Source organism: Leptosomus discolor, chromosome 5 (genome assembly GCF_034619465.1).
Source record: "Leptosomus discolor isolate bLepDis1 chromosome 5, bLepDis1.hap2, whole genome shotgun sequence".
NCBI classification, from domain to species: Eukaryota; Metazoa; Chordata; class Aves; order Leptosomiformes; family Leptosomidae; genus Leptosomus; species Leptosomus discolor.
In genome coordinates, this window is record NC_141395.1 from 78,043,361 (window position 1) to 78,063,848 (window position 20,488).

Consider the following 20,488-nt stretch of genomic DNA (forward strand, 5'->3'; position numbering starts at 1 on the left):
AGAGCTTGACTTCTCTCTCTGCTTGTCAGCCCTCCGCTGCCTTTTAAAGCAGTCAGGCTTGTGACTGTACATTTGACTGTGTGGGCTGGTTGAGAAAGAATTCGTCAGGCTGATCCTTTAACTGGTTCCATGGAAGCCTGTCTCCTGAGAGTGCTTGCCCCTGAGGATTCCCACAGGCAGGCACACATCCCTTGCATCGTGATGTCCAAGGGGTTCAGCCTTCATCTCACAGCACAAGTCCATACAGCCCAGGAGACTGTAACAATAACTGTGAAAATCAGAGTCAGAGAAAACAGGCCATCAGCCACAACTCTGAGTAGTCTTGAAAGTCTCATTTCATGCCCACATCTTATATAGAATTTACCTACAAGAATTAAGGATAGGACAACGGGGGCAGAAATAGGCTTAGCTCCTAAGGTGCTAAGTTAGGTACCCAAAGAACTTTGCTAATTTGGACCAAATGGGGAGATGGCATAGGGTTCTCTTCAACACATTCTGGGAATCGACCGTCTCCTTTCTGAATGCTTTATCCCCCACAGAGTCCCTTCCTGGCCAGAGAGAGACAGGGTGGGGTACATCACAGAATCACAGACTGGTAGGAGTTGGAAGGGACCTCTGGAGATCATCTAGTCCGACCCCACTGCTGAGCAGGTTGCACAGGACAGCATCCAGGTGGGCTTTGAATATCTCCAGAGAAGGAAACTCCACAACCTCTCTGGGCAGCCTGTTCCACTGTTCTGCCATCCTCAGAATGAAGAAGTTCCTCCTGACGTTTAGATGGAACCTCCTATGTTCAAGTTTGTGCCCATTACCTCTTGTCCTTTCACTGAGCACCACTGAAATAAAGACTGGCCCCATCCTCCTGACACCCACCCTTTAAGTATTTATAAGCATTGATAACATCCCCTGTCAGTCTTCTCTTCTTCAGGCTAAAGAGCCCCGGGTCTCTCAGCCTTTCTTCATTAGAGAGATGCTCCAGTCCCCTAACCATCTTCGTGGCCCTCTGCTGGACTCTCTCTAGCAGTTTCCTGTCCCTCTTGAACTGGGGGACCCAGAACTGGACACAGCACTCCAGTTGTGGCCTCACCAGTGCAGAGTAGAGGGGCAGGATAACATCCCTCAACCTGCTGGCCACACTGTTCTTAATGCACCCCAGGATACCACTGGCCTTTCTGGCCACAAGGGCACATGGCTGGCTCATGGCCAACTTCTTGTCTAGCACAACTCCCAGGTCCTTCTCCACAGAGCTGCTCTCCAGCAGGTCAGCCCCCAACCTGTGCTGGTGCAGGGGGTTATTCCTCCCCAAGTGCAGGACCCTACACTTGCCCTTATTGAACCTCATTATGTTCCTCCCTGCCCAGCTCTCCAGCCTGTCCAGGTCACGCTGAACGGCAGCGCAGACTTCTGGTGCGTCAGCCACTCCTTCCAGTTTTGTATCATCACCAAACTTGCTGAGGGTGCACTCTGTCCCTCCATCCAGTTCATTGAAGAATATTTTGAATAAGACTGGACCCAGTACTGACCTCTGGGGAACACCACTAGCCACAGGCCTCCAACTAGACTCTGCGCAGCTGATCATGACCCTCTGAGCTCTGACATTCAGTCAGTTCTCAATCCACCTCACTGTCCACTCATCTAACCCACACTTCCTAAGTTTACCTGTGAGGATGTGATGGGAGATAGTGTCAAAAGGCTTGCTGAAGTCGAGGTAGACAACATCCACTGCTCTTCCCTCATCTACCCAGCCAATCATGACATCATAGAGGTTATCAGATTGCAAGTTATCAGTCAAGCATGATTTCCCCTTGGTGAATCCATGTTGACTACTCTTGATAACTTTCTTTTCCTCCACATGCTTAGAGATGACATCTAGAATGAGCTGATCCATCACCTTTCCAGGGATGGAGGTGAGGCTGACTGGCCTGTAGTTTCCTGAGTCCTCGTTCTTGTCCTTTTTGAAGATTGGAGTAACACTGGCTTTCCTTCAGTCCTCAGGCATCCTTCCACTTGTGAACAAAGTGCTGTTGGTCACCACCCCAGGCTGATCTACACCCCTTGTGATGGGATCTGACTTGTGTAACTGCCATACACCTTATCCCTGCTTCAAGTTGGGATTTTTGAATGAAAAACACCCATTTGGAGTTTTCATGCACTTTAGACTGGGCTGAGATGCTGAATCTAAAGATGTAGCTTTGACCTATTCCTTTGACAAACCAGTCATTCAGTTGCCTATTGTTTGCCCTGTCTTTCACCTGAACACGGGCTTTACTTAAATCTCCCAGCTACCATCATCCCACATGATCTAATCAAATCCTAGGTACTTCAAATCCCCATCACAAACTGCAGATCTGAGATTACATCACTCTGACTGGTGAGCTTCCAACCTTCCTACTCCAATAGCATCTCTCATCTCCACCTGGCTGTTTGTGGTCCTCTGCACCTCTGCTCTGCACTGCCAAATACAGCAATACCTGCATGCAGGTTTCATTGCATCATCATGCTGCAGAGTGGTATCTTTACCTACCAATCACATCACTACATTACACTTCACATCCCAGAAAGCCAGTCGCATCCTGGGCTGCATCAAAAGAAGTGTGGCCAGCAATCGAGGGAGGTGATTCTGCCCCTCTACTTCACTCTCACGAGACCCCCCCTGGAGTACTGTGCTCAGCCCTGGGGCCCCCAGTGTATGAAAGACATGTACCTGCTTGAACAGGTCCAGAAGAGGGCCACGAAGATGATCAGGGGGCTGAAGCATCTCCCCTATAAGGACAGGCTGAGAGAGTTGGGGTTGTTCAGCCTGGAGAAGAGAAGACCCCAGGGAGACCTTATAGCGGCCTTCCAGTGCTTAAAGAGGTCCTATAGGAAAGATGGGGAGGGACTCTTTATCAGGGAGGGTAGTGATAGAATGGGAGGTCATGGTTACAAATTGAAAGAGCGGAGATTTAGTTTAGATATAAGGAAGAAAATATTTACCATGAGGGTGGTGAGACACTAGAACAGGTTGCCCAGAGAAGCTGCAGTTGCCTCACTGTCGGAAGTGTTCAAGGCCAGGCTGGATGGGGCTTTGAGCAACTCAGTCTAGTGGGATGGCAGAGGTGTTGGAACTAGATGATCTTTAAGGTGCCTTCCAACCCAAATCATTCTCTGATTCTGATGATCTCTGAGATGTTCTTATGATAGCAGAATCCATTCTGCTTCATTTGAGGTTTCTTAAGCTCAGTGTTTGACCTTGGGAAAAATTGCCATCGTAGCCATATGTCATAAAGGGCTGCGCTAGATGCAAGCTAAAAGCCTGTTTGAGGCAGGGCCTCCCAGTCTTTCATGCTTGAGCTGTGCCAGTTTTGATAGTTACACAGTAAGTTAGTCAGCATCCAGCCATTCATATTTGACTTGCCACTCCAAAGACCAGCCATTAATTCAAACTTGTGTTCACTGTATTTTATGATACAAGTACTGAGCAAGCTCCTCAGAGCCAGAATAAATCCCCGCCTTACTTAAATATCCTGTTCTTAAAGTACTTAGCCAAAATCTTTCAAATAAATTACTTTTCACTGAAAATTCATCTTTCTATTATTTAAAATTGATGTATTTGAGCAATTATGATTGTATGATTGCATAATGTTTTTTTTTTTTTTATGAGAGGCTTAAAATCAAAACCATAGCCTTCCTGATGTTGGTTTTTAATCGGTTTTATTTTTCTTCTCTTCTCCAAAAAAACCCCAAACAACCCAGATCATCTGACTCCTGCAGGGTGATAACAATCTTAAAGTTCCTTACAAAACCATTTTTTTTTTTCCCTTTGGTCTGAATTTTTGACCAGGTTTGATTTTCAGCCTTTCAGCCCAGGACTCCAATTGCTTTGCTGCGGAAAGGCAACTCTGCTTCACACACCCTCTGCGCATCACGTGTCGATCTGTGGGAGCTGAACTGAGAAGAAACAGCAAGCCTCTTTGCTCTTCAGCTTGGGCTTAAACTGCCTGACACATGCAGACCAGATCACTACTTTCAGTGGTACGTATAAAATGCTGCTGTAAAGTGATTGTGGCTTCACTGACTTCTGTTATATTGTGGTTGCAAAACAGGGATGCATGGCTCCCCATACAGGTATGCATTACTTCTCTGCGCGAGACAGTACATGCATGTTAATAATGGTCATGAAAAGTGCTAGCTGCCCGTGAAAACTGGCCAGGTCTGTCTTGCTAAAAAACTCAGTCTTCACCAGGAAAGCTAAGCAAAAAGCTAAATTCTCCCTTCACAAGTCAACAAACTGCTGCCAATTGCAATGGTGCTTTTCAACGTGGACATCCACTCATCATGAAAGGACCAAGACTCCTAAATGAGCACTGACCATTGCACAGATGTTGGGTGGGGTTTCCAAAGCTATAATGGGAACCAGGCATCTGAATTCCCTACAGGTTAGTGGGATCTGACTTACAGAATTCCTTAGTCAGCTCTGAAAAAACAGCTGTAATGTTTAAAAATATCCATTCCCATCTGACTTTTATACAGTGACTTACAAGATACTATCACTTTCATTGACTTTTGCTCACTAGCCTCTCTATAGAGTGATTTTGTAGGAAGCTGCCAAGATAAACTACTGAGACATTGCCTCTCATAGCATGACAGCAGAATACACGAGGAATAACAACAGTAAGGAAAAACAGGTCTTCTTAAAACAACAAAACCACAGCTTTTGTAATGACTCAAAATCTGTGCTGTGAAACGTGGCATTTTCCACACCCAATCATACAGCCAGCCTCCTAAAGAGTGAGCAAATTTGGCAGGAATCCTGATGCAGAACTGTCTTAATTCTCCTTGATGACACACAAGCTCTCAGCTGAAGTTCGCTGGGGTTTAGTCACTGCTGGAATCAAAGGGTCTTTCTTGGGAAGCTGGAAAACAAGGAGAGGGAGCTAACATCATCATGACCAAAGGCCACACTAGAGGTTTCACATCTGCAGGGGCAGGAACTAGTGACCTCTCAGCTTTAGGCCAGATCAACGTCATGGAAATAGAAAAAGTTGAAAGCACTGACTATCACACTTCCTATTAACCAAATTCTCTCACCACCTGAAACTTATATAAAATCCCTGCTAGGCGGGCGTCTATGTTTCAAAGACCAAACGAGAACCATGTGGAGGATCTTTGGCTTTGTGATCATGTTTATTTTTTCAGCTTCATACAGGGAGGAGCAACGGCCCGTAAATCTATAATTACTACTGTATAAGCCACCGGTATATACTATAGCTGGAACAACTTAGAGAGAATATGAGCCTTTTGTATAATACAGAGCATTGGCTGTGATGCTGCTATGGTGAAAGACTGAGACGTTAAATTCAGCCAAGAGAATTATATGATGTGATTCCTGCAACAGCAGGAAAACAACCGTGATGTTCCATCTGTATGTGTCAAGTACTTATGAAAACAATTAACGTTCCAGCATTGCCATTTAGTAATTGTTTTCTTTCCAACTCTGCATGGCAACATCTTTCTGATACTCTACATTTTTTTTTAATGTGTCCTAATATCTCCTGTGCAAAAGAATCACCAAAAAGCTGCTGGTTAGATATTCAAGTCTTAAATGCAACATAATCCAGCTCCATATACCGAAAGGTTCTGATGGCTTGTCTTTCAAAAAGTTCAGATTAAATAACGTATTTGGCATTAGCTTGGTTTGTCTGTGTGTGTGTTCATAAGGAAGTTTCAAAGGATGCTTCGCTTTTAATAAATTAGAGCTGTTTCCAGTAGGAGGGAGGAAAGCATGGCTCTTGTCAGCATGCTTCTGTGCATTGTTTCACTACCAGATCACTGAAGTCTTTGGTATTTCAGCTTAAAGCACAATGACCTAAATAGTCTGAGAATGTATTTGTCTTACTAAGAATTATATGTGGGAGCAGACTTGGCCTCTCAGTATCACTAAGGCTAAAGTCTCCTGACCTCTCTGTCAGTCAGCCCACACGTAGGCTTTTCTAATTAAATCTCCTTATTGGATTTGACTGGGCTATTTCTAACGGTGTGGTCCCCCATAAGGAAGAGTAGTAAAGTTGGGAAGGTGACCAGATTTACAAAGACTGGATCACTTGTGCTACTGCAAAAGTCACTTCCGATTTCAAAGATGTTTGAGCTTAAGGACCCAGGATGGAAGATGGGTGAAAACATGGGATTAGATGAACACATCGAATCATGAGACTGCAATTGTCTGCATCAAAATGCACCTTGGCAGAAGCCAGTTAAAAGAGAATGGAGAATGAACAGGACTATCATAAGGGAAGAAGAGGGTGCAGAGAACTGGGAAAGACTATTGCTGTTTCAGAGAAAACAAGTAGTGGGCTATAGAAAAGAGACTGAGGGCTTCTAGGAAACCCAGAGAGAGACAGAACGGTCTAAAGACCTGCATCTAGTGCAACAGGGTGGGTTTGAGGCAGTCAGTCACTAGTGAATTAAAGACGTCTTATAAAAATTCCATACTTAAAAAGGCTCTTTTAGCAAACTGACAGGCAAACTGAATACCTCAGGAGGCGTGACTGAAAAGCCCGGTCATACCTACCTACCAAGCCTACCAAATGGCCAAGACCATAATTAGGAGTCTACAAGGCTAAGCTGCTGAGTTCCTAGCTCAAAATTAAAGCCTTTTCTCAAATTCCAGAGGCATATCTGAGTTTAAGGTGGAGCTGAACAGTGGGGAAAGATTATATATCTGGCTTTCACTAACGTGAGTCAATACCAAAGCCTTTTAAATCTGCCTTCTGTTTATCAGTTCCACAAGCAGCAGAATAATACTGGGGTTGCTGTGTACAGTAATTAGTTCTCAAAGATATTTAATTTTGTATGTTATAGTTTGTGCTTTATGATATAGTGATGCAGAAGAGAGTACGCTCACAGGATTATGAAAGGAACTCTGATAAGACGAACATTTCCTATTGGAGTTATTCAATTTATTGTAGGTGGTTTGTTTTTTTCTTAGGATTTGATGGTTTAGAAGCCAGTTGAGATTATTACTTTTTGGGAAGCTGGCCTGTTTGGAATGACACTAGCAAAGTTGGTATACACAGCAGGGAAAAGAATTCTTCATTTGTGTTTCTATTTGTAGATATTAATCTATATAAAATAATAATTAAAAGCATGTGTTTACAGTTTACTAGAATTTAAACGATTTAGGTATTATATTTAGCATTCCAGTGTTTATACAATAGCCTTTTAATGTCTTTTTAATAGGAGCTATGGGATATTGGGTTGATTCATCAAAACTATTAGTCTCACGGCCCATTTTTCCCCAAAGTGATGATTTGACTTAGTGTAACAATGCAGCCTGGCATATGGCTATACCAAGCCTGTTCACCACAAACAATAGCCCATTTAACAACGTCAGTATTTCACAGGGATTTGGCTGGTGTTCTGGAGAATGTGATTTTTTGGATGAGTACAGTGCAGAAAGAAAAAACATTATCTGGGAGGAGATGTTTCAGTGTCAGGACTGAAAGATAGGAGGACCAGTTTAGAGAGCAAAGCGACTTAAAATACTTTTAGATCTGTTATAATGTTTTTGTTTAATGGATGAAGAAGAACTTCTCACATTTTCTGAAAATGTACACACACACACACACATATATATATATAAAAACCAATAAAGCTTCACAGGACTATCAGGATCAAGCTAAGGAGGACCAGGATGTTGCCATTGTGGAAATTAGGTGACAAAACTAGAGAAACCCACGTTTCTTTAACCCAGCTCACTGTTAAATGAATATGAAACACTCAGCTTTGGGTCTTCCCAGGGCTGGAGATATGCACACGACTGCCTGCATATGTGGACACATGTAAAATCATACCTGTTATTAAAACAAGAAGTTTTGGCAGGGTGCATTAAGTTTTAAATAGAATCTATTAGACATCAATTTCCAGGAGCAGTCTCAAAAGAGGAAAAAGTAAACACAGTCTTGGCCAAGGAATGACAACTGCTGCATCTATAGTTACTGAAAAGAAAGCATCCCCTGTTGAGCTATAGGATGAAGATCCGGGCTTTTTAAAAAAGTTCTTAAATCTTGTCTTTTTTTCATTACTAGTGATAATGATTGAAAACACAGTTTGATTTCTCCATCTTTACTTTTTTTATATTTAATCAGTTAACAAGCTTCTTCATTCTTCTGTTCTTTTTATTGTTTATTGAACAGGACGTAAGTATAAGAACTATGAGTGTCACACAGTTTTTATTCTAGCTAGGTAAAATCTTTGGAAGCCTTGATACACGGCTGACAGCGGTAACTCCTCGTGCACTGGCAAAGGTCCCAAGCAGCAAATAAAACCTTATGAGTTGTTTTATTAAGTCATTTCAACACTGCACAAGAAATTTGGGTCCTACTGAAATCAATGGAAATTTTACTCTTAGTTTCAGGGTAACCTTGATTTCACTTTTTGTTCTCAAGTACCATGAACATGTGCGTGATGTACTGTCAGCTGAGGATTATCTGTTGCCAAATGATTCCAGCAATGAACTAACAACCTAATCCAAACCACCTTCAGAGTTTCAATGTACATCCTTTTCTGGCTGGTGCTACTACAAAATGTTGGCATTTGGACAGTTGCAAGAAATAAAGTCCAAGTACCTTTGTTCTGTTTTTACAGTTTTTATTGATATTTCACTTTTCAAATTACAGTTTCTTTTGACCTAAAATAATAGCTGTAGAGCTTATTTTGTGCCATATTCAACGATTTTCTTGAAAAACTACTTTCTTGAAAGGTCTACTTTACTTGTTCAGAAAGTTAGCTAAAGGAAGCAACTTGTTCATCTGGCGTGACACAGTTGCATGGATGTACAGTTGTGTGACAAACCCATCCAATAGCACTGTGATTTTCTATCTGCTGTAAGCCACCTTGTCTCCCAGCGGCTGGCTCTCCTGGGAGGGAAGTCCTTCACTGGGAGCTTCACTAGGGCTGTTTTCTGCAGATGGCTCTCCATTACCTGCACTTCCTGAAAAGACAATATAATTAAGATTAAAATAAATGTCATACCTGACGCAGCAAGCTAGAAGGCACACACTTTGTCAATGACACTTAAGAGCACTTTTATGCAGCTACAGATGTTCAGAAAGCTATTTTTCTCAGTTTGCAGTCCATTTGCAAAGTGCTTCAGGGTAACAGCAGATCACCTAATGGTAATTATCATGCTTCCAGCGTGCTTTAAATAACTGCCACTGGAATGCGTCATAGTTTGCACTCCGCTTGTGCAAGACTCGTTCTCTTTTTTGTATTACCTCCTGATACTTACCTGCCAGGCAGGAAGTGTGGGGAACATTAATTTTTTTGTCTGTCTGGAATACACAAAGCCCCTAGCATCCACCTCCAACAGATCTCTTCTTCCTTATTCTTCACCTTCTGTGATTTTAGTCTTCCACCCTCTTTCAGTAGTGCAGTTGCCTCAACAACCCCAAACCGTGCCAAGAAAGTGTATTGATGGTGTTTATTTAATGTATCCCAGCCAGAGTGCTCTCATTGCTGCACAGATGTCCCTCATACTAAAGGAATCTGTTCTAGTGGAGATTTCCAAAAAGAAGGTGTGAATAGAATGGGTGAAAAATGAATGCTAACCACAACATTCCTGATTCGGTCTTGATTCAAGTCTGAACTATGAACACTGCTGCTTTATGTGGACTCTTGTGTGGCTACACATGGCGTCTCAGAGCTAATGGAGAAGGCTTCAGCTGTGCTAGCCATTGAGTTTTCTACAGGTGAGGTTCAGTCTGGCTAACTTGGGCACATAAAGTATGCCTAAATGTTTAAATTTAGGCACATGAGTTAGGCAGAGAAGATTTCACTCTGGGGACACTAAAGGTATTTCCTTCTCCCCGGTTGCAACACTGCTTACGGAGGCGCCTATTTTAGGAGGACTGGTTCTGTTTAGATACCAGTTAGAAGAGTAAGAGATGCAGACTGGATCCAAGCCTACCTGTTTGAGATGCAGTGAGAAGCCCCTTATAAAGGGACTCACTGTTAAGCAGTGCAGTCCACCACACGATGCAAGGGGAATTTTAGCATTCAGACATAGTGTCTGAATATGCATAAACATTCTGGAGCTCCTGTTTTTAACTGAATTTCAAGTTGTTAACACATTCCCTGGAAAAAGCCATCCACAGCTTTTTTCCACAATGGCTACTCTTCTTGTTTCTCGTTTTGATGTTTCCCATGGAAACCATCATGATTCAGAATACAAAGCATGTCTTTGAAATGCAACCATGGGAACCTCATTTACTAAATCCAAACCTTTTCCAGCACCGTCACTTTCATAATTCCCCAGGTAACCTGCCCCCCAAAATGCCAACTTTACAAACTGGTTTCAAACAAAATTTCAACAGATTTATAGATCATCTGCAATGAAACAGTTTCAAACTTTCCTCCTTAATTTGTAAAGGCACTGCCAGTAAATACTGTGAAGAATCATTGCATTTATGACATGACTTCTATTAATTTATCTTCAATCACGACAACATACATTTCAATTATATGCCAGGAACAAGTGATACATTCTGTCATGAAATATTGCAGTCTGATCACAAAATGAAACACCTACTTTAACTTGGACTATATTTTTACTAAATGGAAAGAAAACTACAGGTAACAGTTAAACTGCATATATACACAACAGCTTTTAGATCCAGCAGTGAATAATCTAAAAGACATGTAAATTCAGCTATACAAGAGATTCTAAATATGAGGGGCTTTATTCCAGAAACTGCAATTTATGAGTTTAGGAGTACCTCAGTTTTCTGTTGGACTGAGACCTAGGTCTAAGATATTGAGCTCTGAGCCTTTAGTTATCCCTAATTTGACGTTTCTAAGTCAAGACATTTCAAATGGCAGTAAACAAAGGATCAAGAATGAATTTTGAAAAGACAGGTGCAGTTAGATTTTATGATTACTGGTTTGTCCAGTTCTTCTTTGTTTTACTGAAATATGGTGTTGCTTTGTTGTGGTTTTGTTTGTTTGTTTGTTTGGGTTTTTTTTGCTTATAGATCACAGATGATATATGAAGCTGGAAAGATATTGATTTGAAGGAAGAGGTGAGACAGACGAAACAAGATTCATCACATTTGGTTGAGAATGCATCAGAACAGACCCCCTACAGCTTTGCACTGGGACGTGAAAGCTGTATTGTTTCATCAGCAATGCCTCTTGCTGCTATATTTGTAAACTCCATCTACTTGGCAGGAGGCCACAAATTGCAACCTACAACAACTGAGACTCAGCAGTCAGAATGAACACACAATCCAAAAACACAGTCATGAAGATTTATAATTATTGAAAGGCATGAAACTGCTCTTTTTTCCACTAAGTATGTGTTAGATTGGATCTCACAGTAGCTGACTAAGAGTTCCCCTCAGGATGGAGTGCAAGGTACACTATCCAAAAACGGTTTGCAGCATTGCTCTCTCAAATCTATCATCCAACATCACACCAGGATCCCACCAACAGCCTGGCAGCACTCCAGGAACAGAGTCTGGACCAGTCAGGTAACAACAGAGGTGCAGTGCTTCAGCTCTGAAGGGAGGCACAACAAGCTACCTCTAGGTCAAGGAGGCACACCAACCAAGCAGCAATATGATGATTAGGGACTTGAAAAAAAATAAATTAAAAAAAATATTAGTTCTCTTGACTGAACATGTTCTACAGTCTCACTTGCCCACTCCCGCAGAATGTAATTTTTGGGAGCAATGCAAGGGATGAACTTGTACTGCTTTGGCATGAATTTCAGCACAACCTCCTCTCAAAAAGAAATTGAGGGTGTTCAGCCATCAGCATCTGAAGTTCATACAGTCCTTCTAGCTGAACTGATGAACATTATGAATCTTTTTTCACAAGAAGATGGGCTCAGATTGTCATCAAGAGACCCACAGCACAGTTACCAGGCTGAGGTCTGGAGCAGAAATGGGTTTGATGTGATGCCTATTTAAGTAGAAGTCATATGAGAAGCTTCAGCATTCCAGGGTGAGAGAAGATTAAAGATGACTATCAAAGCAAGGTGACAAGCCAACATTGCTATGAGATTGAATTTAGTAGAAGTCAACTGTGTTGCATTACCATGGTGCTGAGGCCAAGCAAACACTGGCTTGAAAATCAGGCAGGATCTACTCACTTCTGCTCGGAGAATAACATGTTGACATGTACTTTTTAAACCTTCTCCTTGACAATTTATACTCCATAAATCTCACACTGTGTGGCTTGTTTTCAAAAATTTGACTAATTTTTGTAAACTCTTTCAGTATGTTTTTCTCTCCCTCTCTCAATTTTTATGTTTAACATTGAAGTGTTTGGTTTTGGCCAGTGATGAGGGCAGGATATTGAGCTAGGCAAACGATTAGACTGACTCATATATGAATATTGTTGTGCTCTTACGCTAGTTTGGATGGTTTCAAACCTTCTCCATCTCAAAAGCAATCTGCCCTGGTAGATATTTTCCCACCTTTCAGGGTGATATTCTTTAAGTGCTGGGAATAGCCTCTGTCCGTGGTGCTCGGTCAACAGAGCTGTGACTTCAACTCAGTCTGGCATCACACAGCCATTACACTGTGAGTTGAAGCCCCAAAAGATCTAGAAGCTCCATCCGGGACTGTTTAAACATCAGAATCAAACTTGGCAAACTAGAAATATCTCGACCAGCAGAAAGCCACCGGGGAGATGAAAACATCCCCTCTGAGTTTGAAAGACATCAAGGGATATCAGTTAACTGATGAAAAGGCCTACAGCAAAATCTTGAGTCCACTTTTGAAGAAAGACCATGAGTAAAGATTCAGGCTGTTTCTTGAACAAGAGCACTGCTGCTTTGTGTTTGCATCAGATCCACCAACTTGATGGTTCTGAGACATTATAGTTTTGTGTCACTCAAGCATCAACCCCAGTCCATTTGAGGTAGTCTGTCAGACATAGATAGCCTGGGTAGCTTGGTGTCTTGAAGAGTACATTTTGTTCCCAGAAGTGCAACTGCCTTCCAATGCAGAAAGGGCCTGGACTGTGTTCACTGTGAAGATGAGTTCTTTGGACATAAAAAAAATGGTAAGCTTGTGGGTCTCCAAGAACAATTCAAAACATCTCCGCCTGCCAAAAAGGGATGGTTTTGTTTGCTTTTCTTGAGGTTATCCAAATTTATTTACAAGATACACAGATATGAAAGGGAGTTTATTTACCAGAATAAATGGAGTGTTCAGGATAGAGCAGCAGACTGAGCAATCAGAGTTGGTCTTACTGTCCTAAGCAGTAAGAAGAAATTGCAATTTCTTTCTCACAGCTGCGTAGAAATTCATGGAGACAAAGGAGAAATACAGGCACGTAAACAGCACAGCTATTAAAAAAACCCAAAGAAACTTATCTAGTGTGAAGTCCAAGCATGAAGGATCCATAGTGAGATACATCTAAAGCCTCAGTTACAACTTTACAGGGGACAGAAGTTGTTATGCTCCTCCTAAGTCATATGAATCTCAACATTCTCCTGTTAGGTGCTTCCAGCAGACAAAACGTATACCTATTCTTCAAGTTTCATCAAGGTCTATATTATGACTGCAAATAGAGAGCAAACTATTAGAAGATACAGCTTCATCGTATCTTCTATCATCACCGCTGGAAGATTTCTCTAGCTCTAACTCCAGGACAATGAAACTTCATTACACACTCTCTGCTATAAAATAAATTCATTTAGCGTTGCATCCTTTCAGTCTCAGCAGAGTCTTAACTATATACCCTTGACAACACAAGATGTTTAATTATGAAAAGTATTTTTCCACATTGACATAAGAGGACAACAGTAAGAGGAAAATATTAAGCAGAGAATTTAGGTTTTATTTAATGACAGGAAACACTGCTCACCTGTGGATGCCTTCAACCTTCTGATATAGTCAGACCAAAAGGAACAGTCTGCTTTTTTCAATCCTTTAAGAGTCGGCAAGGAAACAGTGAACTCCTTGTAGTTATCGCCATCATCATTTGGCAGATACATAGGCCAGGGAGGCATCACCCCTGACATTCTTCTCGAGAAACTATGAGGGTAGTTTGGATTTCTAAGGGAATGGGAGAAATTAACATTAAAAAACAATTACATGAACAGCAAAATGCAGAAGGAGATCGTCTAGGTCAAGGAAATGTGTATCCAGTCTCTCTGACCAGGAGGGTTCAAATTCAGTCCAGACTGGTGAATCATTCATGGTGTCTCACCTGACAGTAACTTACTAGTCTGGTTCACTTCCCAAGGAACAGGTACACAGAACCTGTATAGACACAGGCGTATGAACACCCTCAACAGCCCTCGGTCCCAAAGCAACCCAAGGTACTCTAAAAACCATGTAAAGCCGCAGTAAGTCATTAGCTTTCCAGAGATACTCTTCATTCTTGGACATGGCCACAGCATAGTAAAGCTGAGGGTTACTCAGCAGTTGGTAAAGGGTACACCATGTCTTCATGTGCTTCCCCTTTCTTCTGGGAATACGGGAACTCTTAGCCAAGAGAATTCAGAATTGGGGTCCTAGAACTAAGCTCTGGAAATAACATCAAGGCCTTTGTAGCCCCCATATATTTAAGTAGAATTTGCAGCTGCTCCATGGAGATAAAATTCCTATTACTTCTACCTAAGTGTCATACTTCCTATTTGGCCATCTGCTTGACAACTTGGCCATGACTTTCCAACAGTGTTGACCAAAGCCCCTTCTGTAGGATCACCAATTGCTAGAGGAAATGGAGGATACTTTAGTGAGGGCAGGATCTGGACTACATTCTCTCTACTCCTCACCCCCTCCCTAATCATAGAAATTCTTAAATGTCACAGACTTACCCAGAGTTTACAAAATTGGAGATATACTGCATAATTTGCAAGGAAAGGTTCTTTTCTTCCAGAGTAAATTGTTCTCCATACTGCGGGTAGAATGGCAGTCCAAATGCATACTGAACATCCAGCAAGAGCTCCTGACCTGAACTAAAAAATATTATATAAAGATTATTAAAACCATCATTTATTTATTTGGGGGAGAAAGGGAGATGATTTAATTCAGAGAATAAAGCAAAATTTTAAAGGATTAATGACCATTAATTACAGTGTGGTGAGCTGTGGGGCTTCTTCAAATCAGAACGTAAAAGAAGAGCGAGCAATAACCAGGAGAATTTGACATTAAGTTAAAGCAGGGTCTTTAACGTTGGTTACAAGAGGAAATTGTGGAAGACAGCAGGGCACATTTTCTAAATTTACTGGGCATATAAGAGGAAGTGATAGAGGGAGAAATCCACTTGGCTATTCCTTAAATGCCTTTTAAGTTTTGTACAGATTTTCACTAAAACTAAATTCAGAAAGTGGAAGCAAGTGGTGACTGGAATCTGGCAGCCATGGTGGAAGGTTAATTATGGTTTATTTCACAGACTTGGAATAAAATCCTGGCCCTTCTTAACAGCAATTGGAGTTTTTCCATTGACTTCATGGGGCCAGGGTTCTGCCCCAAATCTTTGGATAAGGAAAGATGTAATAGGAGATGTTTATGAAGATTTCTCTTAGACATAGTTCAAATTTAATTTTTCTGCTGGCTGGGTGGTTTTGGTTCATACAGTCTGTTCTCCCCGAGTTTTATATGGCAGTCAAGTCAAAACAACTTGAGATAATCACCTAGATCATTTTTAAGAAAGAACAATTTTTTAGTTCCATGTAATAATTAACACATATAATAAGGAATATTTCAACAAATCAGAGACTGGCCAGGCAAGACAAGAACACTTGTAGGACCTAGTAGCAAAGGTTACACAGCTCAACTTCTTCAAGTCCTCCAGAAAAACTGTGGCCAGCTTCTACTAATAAAATTTTAACTAAACTATGCTCAATAGATAGCTTTGAACCACAGCTCAGAAGGAGACATTTCTGGTATGATCCAATTGCATTTTCTGTATCCCACATTTAGACAAAGGTCTTATTGACTTGGTTAAATGCTGCATGAAGGCAGACAGCATCAGGGGACCTGGGAGAAGGAACAGATGTCTGTAAGGCAGGAATAAACAAATCCCAGATCCACTCAGCAAGATTTCATCTGCAGTGCCGCAGAGGTTGTTGTCAAAAGGTGGCACAACTGAAACTATTTTATCTTTGGACATGAACCGCAGCAGCATTGATATGGCCCTGATACTGCCTCTAATAGAACAGGGCATGTAGTTCAAACCTTTATGGGCAGGTGGACTGAAAGCAAGACGACTCTTTTACATTTTATGAGTGGTGGCACCAAAGCCTCTATTTTGAAAAACAAACACACAACCCTCTAAATGAAATACATCTTTGGTTGTATTTTCCTTAGTCTTATCATAATACCTCAGTAATACTTTGCATCTGGAAAGTGAATTATTCACAGATTATTCACCAAAAAAATGTAGAACTGAAACAAGATTAAAGCATATTTTTCTTCCCCAAATGTTTATAGAAGGATTAAGCAAGATCATAGTTTAATAATTTTGCTCTAAAAATAATTTGCTTGGCCCACTATATTACAGCAATGTTTAGTGTCAGTATCACAGCAAAGGTATGATATATTTAAAGGAGCTATTTTATTTTTAATAGAGTCACTTTTGAATGCAATAGAGGACATCAAATTAGTTAAGATGCAATGAAGGGACAAATCTACCCATTTAGGGAAGTCATGACAGAGGCGAACTTAGCTCTAAACCTAAAACGAGTGAGCTGGGACTGAGGGTTTCCCCCAAAACAAGGCTGTGTTCTCAGTCCTCACGTTTCTATATGTGAAATCTGTCAAGGTCACAGCCCAGACTAAAATTCAGCAAACTCCTAAACAGAGATCTCCTTAGGATTGAAAATATTTGTACAACTGTAATGGGTTTGATACAGAGACATAAAATAGTACAAAATTCTACAATTTCATGGGCTGCTTTCAATATTTCTGGTTGATAGTACTACACCATGGCCAGTGAGTATCAATAGTAAGAGGATGAGAAAGAAAACATAAGGTTAAGAGGGGAAAGAGGCACATATATATGTGCACAGAACAGCAGTAAAGAGAACTGTGAAACATCTAGATGGCAGCTAAATGGAAAATAACAGGGGAACTTTTCTGTCTCCTCCCTCAAACTCTGATCATCACCCATTACTGCCAGAGGGGAGTGCGAAGTGGCCAGAGATACCCAAATAAGAATTCTGGAGTCTTGTAGAGCTCTGGGCATACTCAAGGTAGCACCAGGTAGTGACACTGGAAGAAAAAATGGAGTGAGAGAAAGAGAAGAGTGACAGATAAGCATGTATAGGTTTGCTGTTGTACACCGCTGTCTCTACAGGGAGGTTTTTATTTACTGAGCTGCTTCAAACTGCACTCCTGATGCCCCAGGGTGCCATATAGATGACTCAACAGCATCAACTCTAAATGGGGATCCTAAATGCAGTCTAGCAATGGGTAGATTTCAGAGGACAGTTGGTAAAAGGAAGGACTGCAGAGACAATGGCAAGAGGGATTTTTAAAGTGTTTGTAAGGAAGATAACTAATAGCAACTAACTTCCCCTACAGAAATCCCTTTTCGAGAAAGAGATCTGGTCTTTTAGTGTCAGTGGTGAATGAAGTTACATGTAGGGATGAAATCTTGTCTTTGATGACTTCACGGGACTACTACTTCACGCAAAGGTATCACTACAGATGTTCTGTGTATATCTTTTCTTTTTAAGATGTCAACATTTTTAGAAACAGATTCACAGCTCTTATGTGACAGTATGACGGACTTGAGCCATGGGGAAGCCAGAAGCCAGACCCTACCATTTTGTTCACACTAAAGTGAGCTCCTCTTGGAGAATTATTACTTCACTTCAGAAGGAGGCACTACTGGAGTTCAGTTACTCAGTTGACAGAAAAACAGGTACTAAAATCAGCAACTTTGTGACATTATTCATAGCTAACAATTTAACAGCAGACCCTGGAATATCACTTGCTGGGAATTTTCATTATACGGTGCCAACCCATTTAATTGGGAAGGTATTGGTTCTGAGAAAATTTTCCTTAAGCCTGAGATGGAGTTTCCATTTAAGTGTTTCCAAGAAAGAGAGAAAGAGATTTCTTAGCCATCAGATACTCCACTGCTTTCTCTATAGATGTGTGACTACTTTCACATACAAAGAACAGCTTCAACAGGGAAGAGTAAAAGATGAGAAGGTCAGAATTTAGAAAAAAAAATACCCAGGTTATGGCTGATTTTGTTCAAATTCTTGGTCCGAATCAAACACAGCATAGATATAAATGCAGATTTCTATCTTAAACATAAGCTTTTGGGACAGTAAAAAAAAAAATAAATAAAACAAACCAACCCAGAAATCCTCAAAAATTTTGTTTGCAAGACAGAATTGTCATTAATGGCTATCCATAATTGTGGCAGTCAGAACAGAAGATTATGATCCGGCAGACCACCATGCTATTCTACATTAGGACTGAATGCATGACTTACAGCTGGGGCTGCTGAGACCTCACACTGTGATACGTTGTAAATTAGGACACATATCTCATAACGAACTTTGTCCTTGTTCTAGATTTGGCTAATCATACTGGAAACTCATTTTGATGATTAATGACTGACTATGGCCTAACACTTCACTTTCTTTTTTTTTCTTTTATTTAAAAATAGTCCTTACTCTCCTAATGTAACAGTTTCAACTAATTTCAGAGCCTTTTGAGTGACAGCTTCTATTAGTTGGCTTCATGCGGGATTTGGTTCTTTTTTAAAACTCCACATACAGACAGAAGCCAATGTAAATTAACTCAAAACTCAAATGACATCTATACAATACCAAAATACCAAACTTTCCACTGCTATCCAATCATTTAAATTTTAAAATCACAACATAAACAAAGCTCTAGCTAGAGTTCAGCCAAAGTTACCGGTATATTACTCAGGGTGGAAAAGCAAGTTGAAGAAGAATCAGTTTGCCACTAGTGAATATACGAAAGGGATATTTATATATCAGTCTTTTTAGCTGTATTGACCAATAATGATAGATATTTTAGTCCTCATAAAGCACAGATAACTGTTAACAGAGTACTTTTCTAATATATATGGTCTAGAACAAGACACTAATGTGTAGCCATGAGTTTTGTTTTCTTTTTATGCTTTAAAATTTTTTACTGACAGCTAGTCAAGAGAATCACACAAACAGAAATTTAAACCTGCTGAAGGACCTGACACCACATCTTAAATAGTATGTGGGAGGAATTTAATTGATACTTTCACTCCAAAATTAATTCTATCTTCATGTGTACAAACAATTTTAGCCAATTTTCTTCATACTCCTTTTTATAAAATTTTATATAATCAATCTACTGTCCATTTTATGACATAAGCACCCCCTTTTTCACAAGGGACACTGTTTTGACATTCTGGTTTTTTGGTTGTTTTCTTTTTAAAATTAATTATAAGTTTGGAACAAATGTAGTCTAACAGCCATATTTCTCAAGCCTCAGCCTGAAAAACCCTGACCCCCAAATGATCTTCAAAGTCTTCCCCAACTTTAACTAGATATGTTGGCCAAAATTCCCATTACCCTGTGTGATATGAAGCCAATAATCTAGGCCTAGCAAAAACCTAAGCCGATAACTTCAGAGGCTTAAGTTCCCAGACCCTTCACACTGGAGACAGTAGCATTATTAGTCATGAATTGTCTACTGGGAAACTCCTTCTTTCTTCAACGCCTGCACAAATCTTTTGGTTCATCCAGAGCAACCCAATCTCTTCAGCAGATGAAATAGAGAGATCTGTTCCTTTTGTTTCAGCTACAATGATGGTCTAAAAAAATGTAGAAGAAATAGTGTACTTAAACTAATGTTAGTCACTAAACTTAGCAGGTATTGGCAATCTGCAACAGACTTGTGAGATAAGAAAACCATTAATCCCTTAAACGTAAAATTTATAAGCATAACTGCTCGTTCTAACAATTCTATGAAAGGGTCCATGTTAGAGATGGGATCAGGTTTTGAGTTCCTAGCCTCATATTCAGGACCCTGTTCAGTATCCCATTGGCAAGGATAGGCCCGTCACTAGGAACTAGGAAAACAAAAAGAAATGCCTGTCCACTGTCACTTGGCTTTGGTGAGAACAGGTCATTTAAAAGCCAAGTGGATTGAGTAGCATGGGTGAAACCCAGACTCATAGAGTTAGTGTTAAATCTCCTGCTCATCTGAGTCGAGACAGGATTTCGTAACAACCATGGCCCCGAAGAAGAGGATATGATTTATATATAAAACGCCACTGCCTGCATGATCTTGTGGCCCCATTTTTCAGAAAGCATTGGAATTACTAGATGAGGTTGTTCGCACATTCTCTTCATATTAATACCAGCAGAAGAATAAGGACCAAGTATCCTAAGCTGTTAATAGGCACCACGTCATGTGGGAGAGGAGCAGCCTACCAACACTGCACTTTGCCTGCACTGAAATGTTCATTTCGATGATAAACAAATATAATTAAATATATATATATAATGCCATACATCCTA

General features: G+C 40.7%; 1 protein-coding gene across 1 annotated transcript in view; it reads right to left on the reverse strand.

Moving 5' to 3' along the window:
* Positions 1–8,855: 8,855 nt before the first annotated feature.
* The window catches only part of TG (thyroglobulin), a 156,433-nt gene continuing 144,800 nt past the window's right edge, over positions 8,856–20,488 (reverse strand). The window contains exons 47-49 of the mRNA XM_086466043.1: positions 14,813–14,943; positions 13,855–14,045; positions 8,856–8,971 (exon numbers count right to left, since the gene is read on the reverse strand). Coding sequence (XP_086322169.1) covers positions 8,856–8,971; positions 13,855–14,045; positions 14,813–14,943 — 438 coding nt within the window. The remainder of the gene's footprint in view (positions 8,972–13,854; positions 14,046–14,812; positions 14,944–20,488) is intronic.